Raw genomic sequence first — 19,688 nt, forward strand, 5'->3', positions numbered from 1 at the left:
GCCATCAGCACTTAATTGTTTCAACAGACCAAAAAGGGAAAATGGGAAATCAGAGGGCCCTCCCCCAAACTACTTCTACATATATTACTGGCTGTACCAAATTCAGATATTCACAACACCTGGAGGCAGTTCCCAATCCCAGTTTCTCCCTCCTGATGTCTTGATGATGTCTTTCTTCCGCTCAAATTGAGTTAATTAAATGAACGCCAGGAGGCGGAGATATGTACTTTCTCCGGGCGAATGGAATTAATGAGCATAATGGCTGGATCTCTTTGGCAAAAGGGAGAAAGTTTTCAATTACCCAGCATTTATTTTTGTTAAATTCTAATTAATGCAAAACAAAGAGAGCCCTGATGCACTTTAGTTTTCCTCTGCTTCGTCAGCTTTTAAGTGATTTAAATTCTCCGCACGCATAAATAAATATTGGCTTGTGGCAAAGAGTCGAAAGTCTGAGGCTGTGCGGCAAATAAATATGCAAATTCTTTGACTTTTGTTTTCAATTAACTTTTTTCCTCCGCTTTTCTTGACTTCTTGTTTTTTCCGCCGCTTTCTCACCGGGAATTTTAAATTTCCTTCTGTGACTCACAGAGAAAATAACAGTTTTCCGCTTGAATGGAAAGTATTATTTGCAATTCAATAAGGCATACTTATTTTTTATACTTATATAACACATTTTCTTATTTTTCCTTTTGGTTTCTATTTTTAAAAACACAACAATAAATTTTAGTTCGAAATATTTCTCTTAAACAAATTTGTTACATTTTGTGGCTCGTCCTTTCTGCCACAAGCCCCGTGTGGTTTATATTCCCGCTGACATTTTGAGTAGTTTTTAATGGGCTCCATCGAACCCGACAAACTTGTCGACTTTCCTCGCTGTGGGCGGTCTACCAAAATGTCCGGAGAATGCCCTTTCCTTTTTGGCCAGCTGCTATATACTCAAGGATCCCTGATATATTCTCCCCTATGACCACAAAACTTGGCCTATACTATATATTCCTCCCTCTAGCAGAACTTCTCCTTTTACTGGAAAAAGAGGTCCTGGAACATTCATTAACCCATTTATGGGCACTGCAGGCAACTCTAACTTATAATGACCAGCTTTAAGTCTCTATTTGTTGGCAGTAAGTTGGCATTATGCCCGGAGAAACCCTTTCAAGTCGTTGGCCACTAACTGGGATTTGAGTTCCCTGCTCTGCTCCTTTAGTCCTTTAGTCCTGTGTAATGTGCTGTCTTGGCTGCCAAAGAAAAGGTGGTAAAATGCAATTTTCCACACCACTGGCGGGCTATGAAGACGCATGAAAAGTGCGCCCCCAGCTCCTTTTCAATAAGCTATAGTAAAAAACGAAAAAGGAGAAAGGAATTTTGCATAAATTCCCCAGCACATATTGGCTTTAAGTCCGCTTTCACTATGGATTGAGGATTATGTCACGGCTTAATTCAATTAGGACAGATTACGCATACGCCACGTGGCCGCCCTTAAGCGAAAGCCAAAAGGTCAATGCTACGTCTAAACTTAAGACGCTCCCGAGTCAACTACCTTTGTGCTTTGGAATATTTTCGAAACAATCCGCAAACAAATCCTTGATTTATGCGCACATCCTTGGGCAGCCAAAGCCAAACATTTATTTCCTTATCCACTTGTGCCAATGTGATTTCGACCCATCTTCTTTTCATTTTTCGCCCTCAACTGTGGACTCTGGTCAGCAATCAGGATGAGCAAACGAATGGGTACAGTGAACTCTGGCTGGAGGGGGTTAAATCATCCACGAAGTTTGGGGACTTATTCATAAAATGTTTAATTTGTGTACCAAAAATACTAAGTATACTTAACATAAAAACTAGATGTACTTAAGTGCACCATGATATATATATTTTGAGATATATATTTTGATTAGCGTATTTTCTGATGTAATCCCTAAACTGCCGAAACTGACCCGTCCAAGGATTCAACTTACTGAGGACCTGCTGCACCTGTTCCTTTCGATCCTTTTGGCTGAGTTGATGATGATTTACTGTTGTGTTGCTGCCAGGATTTGCCCGTGTACTCGAGCGTGTCTGAGCATGCATTGTGCGCATCCTGAATCCCACATCCACATCCTGTGCATCCTGCATCCTTCGAATCCCCAGAATCCCCAACATTCCGTGCTCATCCCGCTTGATACATAACCTTGAATGCGGTTTTGATGTTTGTCTTGCATTCGACTCGAATAGAGTCTGGTTTTATCCCTTTTGCCAACTTCTCTGTTTGATTATTTGTACAAATGGCCAGCTTCCTTCCGTTTTACCCACTCCAATGGCAATATTCCACTGCCACGGCCATGGCCATTGCCATGCGAAAAGCGGATTGCATTCGTGTTCATAAATTGTTGGACCAGCAATGGCAATGGCTCCAAATGGCAGCCAAGGAATGCTGCTAAAAAATTGCTGATAAATGATCTTTGCTGCTGCCGCGCGTAGATATTTTAATATTTTCCGTCTCAAGCTCAAGCTCAAGCTCAAAATGCCGGCAAAAGTCCCGGGAAAAGTCCTTGGCTGAGGGCAAATCAAGTTCACTGCTGCAGCTGCTTTTCCACCGACTGCAGTTGATTTTCCTGCGTTTTCCTGCTGCTGCTGCTGCTGCCTTTCCGTCTGCTCACTTTGCTAATTCCACATAAACACTGCCAAATGGCAATCGTCTGAGCTCTGGGGCTGTGTTGCTGGTTTAGCTACTTTTTCTGGTTATTTAACACCCGGGATATTTAATATGTCTCTAAATAATTTATAATTATTTTTTATATTTGCAATAAAGTGTTAAAAACAAGGTTAAGGTCTTTTAAATTTGAATGGTTGAAGATTTTTTGAAGTAATGCCTATATTTAAAAGAATTATTTATTCTCAAAATTAGTAGAATGCTTTTAATGTTTTATATTGAATTTAAAATATAAAAAAATATATACTTTTTTTTGTTTCCTTTTTTTAATTTATTTTAGCTACATTTTGTAAGCAACTCTGAAAATCCTCCTTATTTAGTGGACACTTCTTTGTAGCATACTTTCTCGGGGGCATTTTCAATTTTCTTATCCCAAGGACTTTACTCGACTAGCATCCACATATGTCTGGCTCGCATCAATCTCACAGAGCTGTCAGCAGATTTTGAGGACTTCAAGGAGGCCTCCTCAGATCTTGTCTTATTAATGACCCCGCATAATTACCCCAACCGTTTTCCCGCGCTATTTTCTTTCTCCATTTTTTGGGACCTAAACAAGACCACTAAGCCACTGAGCAGCAAAGAAAAGGAAAAACTAATTTTCTGCTGCTGATTTCGAATTAACTGAATGAATAAATAAAGGCAAAGAGACTAAGGATATTTTTCTTGAGGTTTAGCCTTGGGCTACAGTGCGTTTCATTGGGAAATTACTACATTTCGTAAGGATTTATTTTCCCTGAATTTTAAGAAAAATCATATCTCCATATTAAAGGTAATATTACATTTTTTAAAATATTATGTTATAAACCTAAATTATAATAAGTATAATATTTCGTCATACTTTAGTGATCCCTCCTTAACCTTAATTTGTTTTGTGTAATTGTAACCAAAGGTCGCTCGGCACTTAAAAACTTTAGTAATTCAATTAACTCTTGGTGGTTTTTATGCAAATTTGTTTTTATCGCTGCGACTTAAACAGGATATGACCCTCTTTTGCGCACCTGTGACCTGTGGCACTCAAGCTAATCCCGATTTCTGGACCTGTGCCGCAAAAGCATCCATGAATTTCAATTGCCTTTTGCCCGAATTCCTATGAATTTTCATCATTTATTTAATGTTCTTGTCGCTGCCAGTGGCGTCCATAAAAATTTGATTGAAATGATTTTGGGGCCCAAGAAAGCTGTCACAAAACACAGATAAAAGCTTCACCTACGTGTGGTTGGTCCTTAATATTTATTTTATTCCTGTTTCGTTATTTTTCTACAGGTTTGGGAGGCGTTTTTAATTAAAATCGAGTTTATGTTGCGTCCTCGTTGAGCCAAATTACTTGGCAACGTTTTTAGTCGCTTTCTGTCTCTTTCTGTCGCCCAGAAAAAGGCTCAATCAAAATGCCTAAGACCCTTAGCCACGCCCACTTTTTGCGCCCCTCGCAGCAAGTTGCTATTATTTAATTTTTATGCCCGGCGCTTTTGGCGCCGTAATTTGAGACTTGACAATTTGCCAACCAACTAAAAAACACTGTGGAAAATTAATACTAAATGGGATACAAAATTCTCAATCATAAACTAATTTAAAACGTCAAAAATATAAATGCATGAATCCCCTCGAAATAAACTTAAAATCCGATTAAAAAATTAAACCTAAAAAATTATCAGACTTTTTAAGGATCCATAATTTTAGTAATTTAATTTTAATTATTGGAAGTTTAAAATAAAATCAAAAACCAGGGAAAGCATAAAACAAATAAAACATATTATAAGTGCCGAGCGACCTTTGGTTACAATTACTCAATTACTTTTTATATTATTATACAATTTAAATTAAAGTTTTTCCGGTGTATCCTGGTTACCATCCCTATTTGGTAACCAAGATAATGCTTCCGGGCTATCTATTTAGGCCAAAAGATCTCCGGAGTACCGGGAATGTGCCAAAATGTAACCTATTCGGTTTTGTATCTGGTCCAAGAGCTCTGTGTCTCGATTATGACACATTTAATGGCTGGGGCTGTTTAGACCGCAGAAGATTTTGTTTATTGTCTTTGTGGTGGCGGTTATTATGCGATTGTAATATGATTTCGCTGCCAAGAGCACGGGGCAAACTTGAACCACATTTACTTGTGGGGGCTTTTAACTAATTTATTACTTGCATTTATTTCCCCAACTAATTCCCTGATTTATGTTCTTTGTATTCTTCCAGTGCTGAGCAAGGGACAGGGGGAAACCGCTCGTTACCGATTTCTGGGAAAATATGGTGGCTACTGCTGGATTCTTAGCCAGGCCACGATCGTCTATGATAAACTGAAGCCCCAGAGCGTCGTTTGCGTTAACTACGTCATAAGGTGAGTCAGTCAGATATCAGATTTTACATTCCCTATATACCGTATTATACTAATCGTAGAAAAACGGGTCCCAAAGAGACCGAATTGAGCCAATTTGGGGCGGGATTTTCGAATTTCTATTGAACCGGAACAATGCCGGATATTTGCTCATTACATTTTTTTGGGGACTCTTTTTTATCTTTTAATTAAGCCACCAAGAGGGAAGTGAAATTCTCTTTATTCCTGCCATTTTTAATCGACCGAATTTAATTTCCCCGCTCTCGAAATATTTGAACAGCCTTGAATGGGGGGCAATTGTGGGTGGTGGGGTGTTTTTTTGGAGTGGGCGGCGGTGCGTGTGCTCGACATTTGCATAAAGAATTCTGCGCCTCAGTTGGCGCTTTATGTAAGCTTTTCCTCTCCTATTTTCGCATCGATTTGGTTTTCTAATCCGTCATTTATTGAATTGTCACCGCAGAGTGACGCATGGCCTAGATTTTTTATTTGATAACATGCCAAAAATTAGCATCCCGCAATCGAATATCCTTCCCCCCGATTTCCATATTCATAATCCATTCGATATTTTCTACGTTTTCTCCATTTCGTGCCTTTTCCATTTGCGTTTCAATATTCGTGTTTTACACGTAGTATATATATTTTATTCCAACGGACGTTGCGTGAGTCCACGTGCGGGTCAACAATGAATAATAAATTAACAATGTCTCTAATGAAGAAGCACCTCTGCCCCGGGAAACCCCCATTTACCCTCCTGCAAACCCCCTTCTTTTCAGCTCGACTGGTAAGTACCCCGCACGATTTTGTATTTACTTTATTTAAGCGTGTATGAGCAAATATTTGTGCATTGTTTCGTTTCTCTTTTTATATATTTTTTTTCGAGTTTCACACTTGCCTGAATTTCAAACAAAATTTAACAGGGAAAAAACGAGACTGGTTCTGTTTATAAACTCTCTTTACCGAAAAATACAAATTCATTTTTAATTGTGCACCTTTTTTGTGCGTTTAGAGACTCGTGTCGGTTTTCATACAAATTTGTTAATTCGGTAGCTCAGGGGAATTAGAATCGTTGGAACCACCAGGCAGTTTCACTTGGTCAAATGAATTTTCATTCGTTTTATACACGGGAAAAAATAAATTGTATTTTATAATGTTCAAGAAGGCCGTATAGGCTAAAATCCAAGAACTTGTTAAATTAATGAATTTAATAAAAAAGAAATAGCCTAATTTCTTTCTGTGCACCCCTTACTTCCCCCCTTACCCGCACACGATGACGAATGCAGTGATGCGGTGCAAATGAATGCTGACAATTTGCTTTTAATTCACACAACATGTGATTAGCCTCCCCTCTCGATCATTGTCCCCTATTTTATTCATTTCTCTCGTGTCTTTATTGTTCTTTTAACTGCGTCAATCAAGTTGATTCAATTGTTCAATTCTTGATTAAACTTCTTACAAATCGATTGTGTAACTACGCAATGCGTGAGCGTTTTATTGTAAAAATGGGGGAGAGTCTAAAAGTGGCAGCTCACTGATGTTAAACTTGGTATACACATATGTTTGACTATAAATATGGGTGTATCTAGTATTTTCTAGAAGATTTTATGAAGTGTTTGCAAAATAAAGGAAATTCAATAAAGACTCGCCACTTTCTTTGATCCTTTCCCCTTTGATGTTCCCTATAAATAGTGTGTCAGGTATTCGACTACTTTCCTCACTTATTTGCTATCCATTTTCCACTCGTGTGCATTTAAATGACAACAAATATATTGGTTTGCTTGTAAATAGTAGACCTACTTGTTTTTGCTGCTTTTGCAATTGCTGTTTGCCTAATTGAATAAAAACAATATTACACAAGCTAGAAGAGAGTGGGAGAGAGTCTTTGAAAGACTGCCAACTGAAGAATCTCTTTGAACTCTGTTTACCTTTTGAGATTCTCTCACTGTTTTTATGGGATGTTGTTGCTCGGGGCTTTATTTACTCTAGAGCTTGGCTTGATTTATTAACTGTTTGATAACAGTTTCTCATAACGCAACAGACATGTGATGAATGCCACACGGTAAACAATCTATATTAATTAAATGCATTCTATAAGTACTTTAAAATAACAACCTCTATTAGAATATTATTATATATAGATATTAAATTTGATTATATTTAATATTGTAGTATACTAGTATTCTTATGATCTTTAAAAAAAGGTATTCAGAGAAACTACAATTAAAAGGACTTCTTCTATTAATTGCTTTGTATTTGATAAAGCTAACAAATACCCATTAAATATTTTTAAATCTAATTCTTTGTGGAAACCTTAAATATTAGTATTAAAACCTATTTCGTTCAGTGCAGAGTCCGCTCTTTCTCGCTCTCTCCGCCTAATGAGCTTGTCACTCAGTTGGCAGCTGGCTCAAGGTCGCTTATCTTTGGGAGCGGTGCAATCTGTTTCAGATGCGTAATTGCCGCTGCATATTTATAGATTCTAGATTCCTACATTTTTCGCAAAGCCAAGAAAAGCGGCGAGTAACTTGCAAATTTCCCACGCCAATCCAATTAACATTGATTAGTTGTTGTATTTTGGGGACTCTCAGCGCTTGTTGTCCTGGAAGAAATTTGCATTTTTATAGCTTAAAGCCGTAGTCCTTGCATAATTCCAGGCACGCGTTGCTTTTAATTACCAAATTTTCCCTTACTTTCTCTTGTAGATGCTTTTGCTTCTGCCTCTCCTGATTTATCGCACTTGACAGAGCCTTCGGCTGGAATCTCCACCCCTTTTGCCAGAAACTTTTTAGCCCTAATGGAATTTACACGAGTTCTTAACACTTTCCCCGAAAGTTTTGCCGGGTTTTTTGGGGCTCAGGACGCCATTTTGTGGCCGTACGACTAAAAATTAAAACAATAAATTGAGGACAGTAAGGAGAAATGGCCTGGCCTGGGATAAAAATCATTCTAGGCTCGGAAAATGTGCTGCATACTTTGGGGCAATAAAAGGGCATTTCATTATGATTGCCCGACCTGCCATAAAATGAACTGGAAGATGGTCAGATGACTTTAAAGCGAATTAAAGACTGTGGATCCTTCGTATTTTCCATTCATTATTCATGCTTTCTGGGGAGCAAATTCCATTTGCAGACCACAGCATAAATATTTCATATACACATGCTCTAATCGGGATTATTGACGGGTTTTCTCTGTTTTTGGGAAAGGGTTCTCTAAGTTTATGTTCCAAAGACCCCAAACCAAAAGTTTTTCCTTCCTTTCACTTCCTTTCTGGGTTTGATGTTTGCGTGGTCGTAATTTTGATTTTGATTTCTTCCGAGCGATAACTTTGGTCACCTGGCTAATTGAAAAAGTTGAAGGCAGTTTCAGCGTGTTTTTTTTACCTTCTTCTTTGCTGGCCTTAATTGCCTTGGATCGATTTTCCACTCAATCCGCACCTGCACATCCATTCCCATCCTGACTCCGGTATCTCTTTAATGGGAATGGTATTTGGCAGCAACACCCGGACAGGCGTTAAATTGCCCCGGAGTCAGTGCAGTAAGCCAAAGGAGAGATTTATGGCTGCGCAATTACCTAAAGGCTGCTACAATGGGCTTCCGATACGGGGGAGTGGGCGAACTATTCGGATAACAAAACGCACAGAAAAAATAGAGGAGGAAGAAGTAAAAAAGGAAACCTTATAGGGTGATTTTAAAATTGTTCCATGATAATAGTGAAAGGTGTCTAAAAGTATGCTACAATTTTTGTAAAAGTTCTTTTTGACAGAATACTTATTTTAAGAGGCCAGTTATATTGATGTTGATATTGATAAAAACGTGAAATGTTATTACGATATCCTAGATATTATAGATATCTGCAGAAATTTCTATTTCCAGTTTAAGTTGTCCGTTAGCAGTTTAAACCCCGTTTAAAAACACTTCTAGGTGTAGTTTTTTTCTTTATGTATTCCTGAATGAAGAATAACGTTCCTTATAAATTTCCTCCTACTTTTTCCCCACCCATAGGGCTTTGTTATCTGGTCACGTAGTCGGCACCACCTCGATGGCGGAGTCCTTGGGCAAGTCCTTATTAAAGCGCGTTATTAATGCTGCTAAGCGATGAAGTTATTCACTTGCCTTCGATAAACCATCCTGGGCCAATTTATTATGCTAATGTTTGCCCTTTTTTTTCCTGCAATCCCGAAAACTGAGCGGAAATGTTTGTTGATTTCCGGGCGGACTCAACTGGACGCTCAGTGACGTCAGGATAATTAACTGCAAATGGGGCAACACTTTGAGTTGGAAATATATTTGGGGGATGCTCGGAAAATCCTATGAGAGAGGGGGAAAACTCTTAACACACGTGTAAGCCCAACAAAATTTCAAAGTACACAAAAAAGAGAGAGGAAGATTGGAATTTTCAACCATTTGACGCTGATGTAGGGGATTTTTGCTCAGGTCTCCTTGAGGAATTTAATTTGGAAACCCGAATAGATGGAGTTTTTTCGTATCCTTGGGCAATTGTTTGCTTATCGCACAGCCTTCCAGCTGATTCTGTTTTGATGAAGTCGCTGGCTCTTTATCTTTATCTTTATATCTGCGTTGTGTGGCTGTGACCCCATCAACGTCAACATTGCGTATACGCAACGAGTGTCGCCCAGGCATTATTTGTAGAAATATTTTCATCATTCCCTCGCTGATGCGCCAACAAAATGACAAATTCATAGTCACAGCTGAGCCCGCTGAATCAACTTGTTTGCATATTTATTATTTGTACCTTGATGGAACTGGCGAGGAAAAACGGGGAAAGGCGGGGGAAAAGCCTGGGGAAAAGCGGGTGAAAAGCTTGTTACAGCTCCACATGTGTGTCGTTAAATTATGTCCTGTGCACGAGTGGAAATTGCATTTTGATTGGCTTGTTGCTGCCGCTGATAGGACAGCATATTGAGCTCTCTTCTTATTTATTTGGCCCCCTTTTCCCCGGCGAAGAGTTGGGTTTGATTGCACATGAAAACGTTTTTATGCTTCGCATAAAATTTGCGTTGGAAAAGCCAAGCTCTTTCGGACAAACGGAACGTAAACGTTGTAAATTTGCCAGCATCAAAAATGGATCTTCAACGTTATCGAATTGCAAAGCAATCGCTTGGGCAAAACACTGGAAAAAATGGGAAAAAACTGTGATTCTACTATTTCACTGCATACTTTTAGACACCTATATAAATGATTTCAAAAATCTGGAAAATTCTTTAGTAGTATTTTAAAAATAAAATGAAGGTACAAAGATAATATTAAAGAAATATATAAAATGCACGCTTAGCTAAACTTGGCATTAATATAGTCGATTTTATGAAAAACAAAGTTCACAGTATAATGATCCCTGGCTTTTAGCTAAATGATAGCTATGCTTTTCAAGTAAAATCAAACTTTCTTTTCTATTGTAAGCCCATTTTGATGGCCTTAGCGTGTCGTTTACCCAGGCAGTTCATAATTTGATGGGAAGGCGCTTTAAGAACAGGCTTTAAAAGTTGATGGAGTGCTCTTTTCTTGGGCTTAGATGGGTGGAAGCGGGGAAAGTGGCGGATTACCATATTAACATATATCTGCGGCAAATGCCAAGGCAAGGCCTTGTGTGATACGCACAATAAAACCCGATAAATCCGCCCGAAATCACAAAATGTTACCAACTTGAAGACTTTTTCACACGCAAAGAGGTGACTTTTCCGACGAGTGAGGGGGACACACGCACACCGGCGGGGTTTTTCCGACTATCCCGCTCTCACTTTAGGGCCTTGGAATTATTTCCCGCTTTCCTCACTTTCTTACTTCTGTTTCCTGATGCCGAGTATTCCTGGCCGTGCGTTGCATATTTGAATAAACGTCAATGTAATTGACACTTAACGGAGAAATGTGGAGAAAGTGGGGAGACAGGGCGAACAAGGATGAGCGAGTAGGGATGGGACTTTTCCTTTTTCTTTTTTCTGGGGTGGCCAATCTTCCGGGGGTTCCCATTTTCGCTCTCAACAGGAAGTCAACGAACTGAACGCGTGTCTCCTGTGTGCTTACCTGTTTATTTCCGCTTCCACCTGCTCCTGGCAGGTTATTTCTTCCTTCGGCCAGCAAATTGCGTAATTTAGCTCACGGAAATGTATTTTCTTTTTCCATAATTTTAAAGTTGGCCAAGGCAGCAGAGCTGGGGCCACATAACCATCAGCATTATTCATCTGGTCCATTCGCCTTTTCACCGCCTGCCCTACCTAACAGCTCAATTTTTTGTTAGATTTCGTACTTTATTTTACCCACTTTGCCATCAACACAAGGAGAAAATACAGTTTTGTTTTTTGAACATTTTAAGAGTAATTTTATATAAACTGTTGTTTGGTATAAATGTATGGAAGGTATAACACCAAAAATATTGCAATGTATTTAGGGACTTAACGTTGTATAAGTATTCAATGTAAAAAAGGTTTTAAATAACAAAAAAGGAAGAATTCTTTTTCTTCCGACTATTAAATTGGCAGTAGGAGAGGTAATATTAAGTTGGAGATTTCTGTGTATCATATCACTCTTTTCCGGGTCTTATTTTTAGGCCCTGTTCGGGGGCCACGGAAAGCCCCGTTTTCACCTGACCCTCCACACCACAGCTATAAATACACGTGCCGTGCGATTTGTGGAGCAATGTACCAGGTCCATCCCCTCTCTAAATCCCCGAAACTCCCCAACCCCCGCGCTATCTGATGATGTGACAATTACCTAGCATACTTTTCTGGGGGCCGTCCCTGACATTTGTCGGACAATAAAAAACCTAAGCAAAAGGCAAATCAATTTCACCTCCTCGCCGCCTATTACAAAATTTATTTGTTTGTTTGCTGAGCTTTTTTTATGGTACTTCGATTTAACAGGAAAAACAAGGGGGAAAATCGGAATAAACAACAGTGAGAACCACGATGGGGAAACATCATCATATGTTTTGTTGTTCTTGCAAATATTTTTGCGTCGCATTTGTGTTTGCCTTTTATTTTTTTCTGTACCCTAAACGTTCTCGCTTTCTCCACATTCCTTTCTCTCCCTTTATGTGTGTGTGTCGTTGACTGGTGAAAGTGAAAGTTTTGCTCATTTTCCATGCCATTGCACGAGCCTAAATGGTTCTCTCTTTTTCGCTCTTCTGCGCTCTCCCCGGAGGATTACATAATGCGGCGAAAGCGAAAGTGAAAGCCGAGTGGTTCAGAAAAAAAATTCGAGTTCAAGGTCCCTCGTAGGCCGCATGCTCAAGAGAAATTTCATGGCGATAAAGAGAGAATTTCTCTCTTTTTGAGCCTAAAAGTAGGCCGCATTGGAGTGAAATGATGGAGATGTGTGAATCTTCCCACTTTCCACACACAATTTTTTTGCCCGGGGCGTGGGTAACAAGTTCCTGCTTGCACCAGAAAATTAGGAAACAGCTGAGCGAAGAAATTTGTGGGGTGTGAGATTTTTGGAGGGGGCGGCACGTGTAGCGTTATGCGAAATTTCGAGAACGATTGCAGGTAATACCTATGCTGTCTGGTAAATTGTCTCCAGTCGGCGGCGCCTTCTTTAATGCCAGGTTCTTGCTTTGTTGTTTCAAATGTTTTCAGCGATAAAAAAAAGAGAAGGAGATGGAGAGTGAGGGTTTTCTTTCAAGGGTGTTCTCCCATTTGCACTTTTTAATGTAAATCTCAGGATTTATATACTTCAAGATTAAAATTTATTAACTAATTTTGATTATCAAAAATATCAAAATATCTATTTCAAAGAGTTGTTATCGATATCAAACAAAAGTATCAAAGTCTTTAGTATCTTTAATAGGGTTTTAAAACTTGATAATTTCGCCTTTTATTATTAACATATATACTGTCGTCTTTCGTTTTTTCAATAAACCAATTGAGAAATTCGAAAGAAGAATCTTTTAAATTAAATATTTTAATTAAATATTTAAACTCTTGAGTTTTAAAAGGTGAAAGCGAAATCGAGACCGCTCCTAAAAAAGAGATTGACGAAAGGGAGTGGGAACGAGAGACAAGCATCTTATCGGGCTCAAACATTTGGCATTGCATAATTTGGAGCGCAAACGGCTGGCAAATATTCGAGTACAAAGGGCCCACAAGTCTGGAGAAAGGCCGGAGGAGGTTGGGAAAAGTTTTCCATCGTAATTGCAAATTGCGCAAGTGGAGAACCAACAGAAACCCAGAGACATAGCCGAGTTATCAAAATGGAAATGTTTTTTGGCATTTTGAGGGCGTCAAGGCGTCGGCCCCGAAAAACATACAGTCGATGGGAAGTGAGGAAGACACGCCAACTACGCATAAAACTAAAGAACTTTTGGTCCCCAAGTTGACACAAGCCGCTGCCGAAAACAATAAAAAAGACAAACAGCGACTCTTGATAGAGAAATGGAATGAAAGAGTTCTGGAAAACCGGGGGTCTATTAGAATGAGAGAAAGGAGATTAAATTTTTACATTCGCCCTGAACAAGTAAACAAGCTTTGAAAGAGTTGGAGAACATACATATGGTTGTTTAAGAGTGTTAATATCTTGGTTGATTAATCAAACTTCTTTTTGGTTCAACTAAAAATGTTAACAAGTTTTCTATTCTATATTGGTATAACTACTAAACATGAGTTACAACACTAAAAATATATTAACTAAATACGTTGATTCAAGAAAAACATAAATATAAATCACATCATTATAATGCTGTTCCAAGTCTTATGACAACATTTAATCAAACTTTTCCGTTCGTTTTTTCATATATATTTAGACACATAAATTTAGACAGTTCTAAAGCCTCAAGACCAAACAATGACGACATGGATGTTTCCCCGAAACATATCCTTCCCCCTTCCGATGGAAGGTCAGCTCTTCATCTACGTGAGCTGGAGTGAGCTGGAGCAATGCCAAGGCCTGAAATTATTTAAAATTAATGTTCACAGATCTTACAGAGAGCTGGGCGCTACATAGATAAACACATTCCGGGCGATCTAGCTATTTATATTAATGATAATTTGCCGTGCTCGACATCGGGCGACAAACCGCTTGACTATAATCGGATCAGGGGAAAAGCATAAATCTTTGGGGCTCTTCTCCTTCTTTCTCCCATTAATTCTTTTATTTATTTCGCTGATTTCTGCTTCTTGCTCCACTTGCAACATGTGACCCGTGTGGCTGGTGGTTATATCCCACGCAATTCGCTTTAATTCTAATATTATTTTAATATTCGCTCGCCTCTTGTTTTTTGTCACCAACAACCCATTTCAATTTTTTCCCAACCGATTCCGCTCTGTTTCGCCTAATTCAATAAAAAAATTGTTTACACAAAGCCTCGGGGGAATCGGTGGGGGAATCAAGTGGAATAGGTTGTGCGAGGTATATTTTCACTTGGCTGAGATACCCTGTTTGGAAAATTATTAAAGTTATTATAAACTGAATTTGGTTCTTTCATTAAAATTTGACGTTCTTATATAGATAGAAAAAATATATCAGTATTCTAGAGAGTTCTATTAAATGGTATTTTATGTTTTACATAGTTTCATAGATATACCATAGTTACATAGATATAGGGAAGAATCTCAGAGTATCTATCAAATTTAAATATCTTATAAAATTGTTTTAAGAAACAACAACCAAATTTTATATCACTTTACCAAATATTTCTGAAAATATTTCAATATTGAAGTCCCTACAGGGTATCACAGAATCGTGTTCTTATTAGTGCCGGCTGATCGAGAGTCACATGAATTTTGTCGCCGTGTCTAGATTGATTCGAATGCTTCGCGGTCTTGTCGATGCTGAAAGCCATTTTCATTTTCATTTCCACTTTCGGTTTCATGCGGCCAACGTGTGCTCACACGGAGAAAAATAAGATCATCTTCCACATGATATTTAAAGATGGGAAAGCAAACACAGTTTTAATGTCTATTTCAAAAATATATGTATTTATCCGAGTAAAAGTATTTTATTTATTTATTCATTATTATTTAAAACAACAGCCCATTAAGAACATTTTTTTGCTGTGCAGCGAGAAATCGGAATTCACAAAGAAGTGGGAGGCATTGAAAACAGCGCGTGGCATGGGAATTTCCAAAATAGCCGAAATAAAAAAAGTAGAATAGAATTCTGGTCACATGCAGAACGATGAAAATGATGGCGTTGGGTGTCGAGGGGAAAATCGGAGGCACTTGGGTTGATTCCCCTTATATCAGGGGAAAACAGAGAACTAGAGAAAGAGAACTCGGGAGTGGAAGAGCAAAGGAAAGAGGCTGGAGCATTCATGATACACATGTTCCTGAGTGACTTTTGATGGATGCCACGCCTCGTTTATATACATCCTACATCCTCACATCCTGCAGGACCCTCGCTTTCGACTGCCTTTTTATTTGTTTTCCTTTTCCTTCCTGCTTTTTTATGTTTTGCCCGTTGTCCCTTTTTTAAGGCCGTTTTCTTCTTATCAATTTGCGAGCCAGTTTATTAATTTTCCTGGCCCCAAACTAGATTTATATTTGTCTCACATAATGGCGAGCATAAATCAGTAGGACATCTGCGGAATTTTGGGTTATGAGGAGTTTTTAGAAGTTTTATTAAAAATGTGCTGGAATTTTTGTAGTGCAGGTTTATGATTTTATAAGGTTAGATTTTATGATTCTAGTTTAGTGAGATACTTTTTGTAGGTTTTTTTAGCAATTAAAAAATAATAAAATGGAGTGCTAAGAACTTCAAGTACTATAGTAGTATTGTTAGTGTTATTTCTCGTAATACAAATTTTACCAGCTGATCCCAACCACTCCCATTCCGATTATGTGCACTTTTGACCATTGCGTGCCATTTGGTCATTATTAGTGGTCTCTGTTTCCTTTATTTTGGCCAGACATTGTTTGGACAGCAGACCAAGTTTAATATTAATTCGTGACTGAACGCCCCAAAAATGACCGCCCACCGGAAGGCCGGCAATCAATGAGGACTGGCCTTCCATTTTCTGGACTGGCTAACTAAGCGAATGAATAAATGAGTGAGCGGGAATGAAAATGAAAATGGCCTTTTCTTTGATGACTTCGTTTTCAGAGGGCAGCTCGTCGTCTGTTTGGACGGAGCCAATTTTCATTCAATTGCGGCGCTTTTGGCCTTTTTATTAGCGATTCGCAGTATAGAAGTACTCATCATCATCATCATTTTCGTCATCTCCGACATGCCAGCCATCAATCATGCCACGCCAAATTGTTTAGAATAAATGTTGTTCTAAGTTATTATTATTTGTTGTTATTTGCGTGCCGGCGCTGTCTGGAATCATTCTGGCTTGTTATTTTAATTAAGCGTTTCATTATGTTACTAATTTGTTGAAATTAAACCTAGATAAAAAAAGAAAAAAGTTTAATAAAACTGAAAACACATGACAAGCTTCAAAACGTGTGACACAAATTTTGTTATATTCACAATTATTCGAAGGCGATACCATCTTCGTCAGCAGTCAAACAAACAAATTGTTGACAACCTTTGCTTATTTGCAGGCTACACCGAAAAAATTATGCTTTGCACAAAGAATTATAATTCTTCTTTATATCAAAAAATAATATTCAACGAGGCCATTAGAAAACACAAATAAAGGTGTATATAAGTAGGCAACAAATTTAAAACTTAAGTTTGATAATGTTTCTTTTTTACTGCATACTTTTGAACTTTATGACTATGGTTTGTTCAAAACCCAAATGATTTTTGTTCCAATCCCCCACAAAACTTATATTTTCATTTAGTTACAATTATTTTTATATTTTTTCTCAGTGGACATTGGCCTATATCAATCTTTCATTTAAAGTGTTGCCACTTTTTCGCTCGCTCCGCAAACAGATGATAATTGTTTATTTGTGTTCTCATTTTTCCGCTCAAACATTCATCATTATCGGCGTATCTGTATCTGTTTCTGTATCTCTGCTATAACTCATCCGCTTTGCCAGTTGGCGAATCCCTCCTCTGACTTTGCTTCATCTTTTTTTTTGCGGTGGCTTTTGTACCTTTTGTGGGCTTTATTGCTCGGCGCTTAGATAAACACACGAAGTGAGAGATACGCGGATACAGATACTACGGACACAGATACATTTACAGGGCAGCAGGACGTTGAGGACTTTCTGGCCTCTGTTGGCTGAGGGCACACAAAAAGTGTGATATATAATAGCCAGCTGTCTCTCCCTAACCCAAATAAGATTTTTTCTTTCCTTTGACAGTTGTCAAACACTTGAGTTGTTGTTGCCCTTCGTCCTGCAAAATACATAAAATCCATGGCTTGTCACAGAAGGATAAATCAATATTGTCCGAACACCAGGACTTGGCCTTTGATTCGCTGTTGATTCGGTTGCTCGTAAATCGTGGATTATCCAACCAATTCGCCTCCCCCACGAAGCCTTCCGATCGATTTCCGTCAGCTTTAACAATCTTATCTGACACCCCCATCCGCAATTAGCTTCTGGTCAACTTATGGCCCATTTATAAAGTACTTACCAACCCATTAATGAGGGTGTGATGTGCACTGCGGATAAGTTTTGACGAAAACGATTCCAATTATCAATTAAAGTGAATTTGCAATATAATAAATTGAGCATAAACATATCTATAATAAATAAGAAAGTTTTTAAAATACATTAAACTTTCTTTAAAAAGTAATACAATAAAACAGACCAGTTTTTTCTCTTTCTTAACCATTTCACACCCATTCAAACACCTGTTTGCCAAACATTTTCAAACGAAATCGGGCTGATTGATCGTTTATCAGGTCGGCTATTCCACATCATCAAATGAAGCGAGACCCGAAAAACAGTAGCTATTTAAGTAGGTAGCAAACAAAAAAGGGAGGATATAGGAAGAGAACCCCCGAATTATCTTGAGAACTTCCCTCTTTCCTTCTTCTGAACTTTTTTTTGTGAATACCTCGTCATGAGGTATTGCCCATTGTATTTGTTTCGGCTTTTCGGGCCTTACTTGCGCTCAAAACTTGATTTGATTTTCGGTTTGGTTTCTTGTTTTTCTCGCCATCACTGCCTCTGTACGTGTCTGCCTTATCATATGTTCCCAGTCCTCTGTGCATTGCCAAATCTTTTTCGCCAACTTTTTAGTATGGTTTTTTTGTTTTTACTTTTTTGCAAAGTGCTTGTAGAGACGCCCGTCAAAGAAACCAGTTCCACCAGATGCCGGCCGGCACAGAAATGGAGAAACGCAGAAATACAGACGGCGGCACACATTCGATTCTGCTGCCTGCTCACTTTTTGCACATTTTCTATTTCTATTTCCTATAGAGCTGAGCACCCCGTCAAAACATACCACCCGATTTGAGCTCTCGATCAATTGAATCACTTCTCTTTGACTCACTCTCCCCGCTTTGAGTTTTGAATTTTGAGTGATCTCTTCGAGCAGTTCATGCTGCTTGGCTTGGCACGTATGCCAGATTTTAAAAACCCATAACCAGACTGGCCCCAGACCAAGACCCACAATTCGCTTGGGGGTATTTCTGCGGAATTCCAACACCGTTTGCACCTGCTGCCCCATGAGTCTATGAACAGCTATGTTTAAAAAAATATAACCAAGGGGTGGAAAATTTCTTAAATATATATCTTTTGAAATATTATCACATTGATTGACTAAAAAATAGAATAGAATATGTAGAACGTTTTAGAAGTTAAAATATTTCAGTATTGTGAGTCAATTATGTTGTTCAATTTTTTTTAATTGGGTATTTATAAGAAAACGTTTTGGAATCGTTTACGCAATAACAGTATCTTGTGTAGAAAAACCCACAGTTTGTTTTCAAGCTTTTTAAAGCGCAGCACTATATCATCAAATGTTGATTCACAATTTTTTTTACTAAGGAAACAAAATGATTATTTAAAATTTCGAAAAACTTATATTCAGCACTTAAATAAACATTAGTTTGGAATTATAGTATGATAGCAACTCTCAATCACGAGCAGCCTGTGAGAATTATTTGTCTATACATATTTAAGAGAATAGGCTCAGAAATAATATCATGCCACCTAAACCATTTTCATGCTATTATTTTTACCTCGTCTGTATTGTATCTATACATCTGCAAATCCAGTAGACGCGACGTGAGTGAAACGGCGTCGCCCCTTTCGATTTCACGAGTTCGCCGCCTATTGAGCATGTTTCGCAAATCGTTGCCAGAATTACGTGGCAGCAGAAAAAAATAAAAATTAAAAAATATCAACAATGCGCTGCAACTGCCGGCGGAACTTATGAAATAATTCTCCAGATGCCATGCTAGAAGCATGGAGGGGGTATTTTGGGGGCTATGGCAGAGAGATATGCATCTGACCGATTTGCAACTTCGCAAATGATTTACTCACCCGTGTCTAGATCCAGTGCTCTCGATATGGGCATGGTTTTGGATGTGGGTCTAGTCGTAATGCATGTGGGCAGATGGGTTGTCTATAATAGGTATCTGCGCACATAAGTCAATTTGTTCTCTATTGGATTGTCGGATGCAGTATTTCATAAAAACATTTTAGAAAATGTGTTTCTTAAAGAGATTTTAAAATAGGATTAATAAATTTCTTATGAATTAAATCATCTTCTCATAATTTTTCAAAATGTTTTTTAACCAGCAAAAGTTTGAGTAACGTGGAGTATGACATTCCAGAAATCGCAATTTCAAGGCCATAGAAAGTGTTTTATTTTTGCT

The 19,688-nt window shown here is 38.3% G+C and overlaps 1 protein-coding gene across 2 annotated transcripts in view; it reads left to right on the forward strand.

Annotated features, from left to right (window-relative positions):
• The window catches only part of sima (HIF-1 transcription factor component sima), a 70,263-nt gene that overhangs the window by 24,294 nt on the left and 26,281 nt on the right, over nucleotides 1-19,688 (forward strand). For both annotated transcript variants that reach the window (XM_065866988.2, XM_065866987.2), the window contains exon 7: nucleotides 4,883-5,024. In XM_065866988.2, the coding sequence (XP_065723060.2) occupies nucleotides 4,883-5,024 (142 nt within the window). The remainder of the gene's footprint in view (nucleotides 1-4,882; nucleotides 5,025-19,688) is intronic.

Source organism: Drosophila suzukii, chromosome 3 (genome assembly GCF_043229965.1).
Source record: "Drosophila suzukii chromosome 3, CBGP_Dsuzu_IsoJpt1.0, whole genome shotgun sequence".
Taxonomy (NCBI): domain Eukaryota; kingdom Metazoa; phylum Arthropoda; class Insecta; order Diptera; family Drosophilidae; genus Drosophila; species Drosophila suzukii.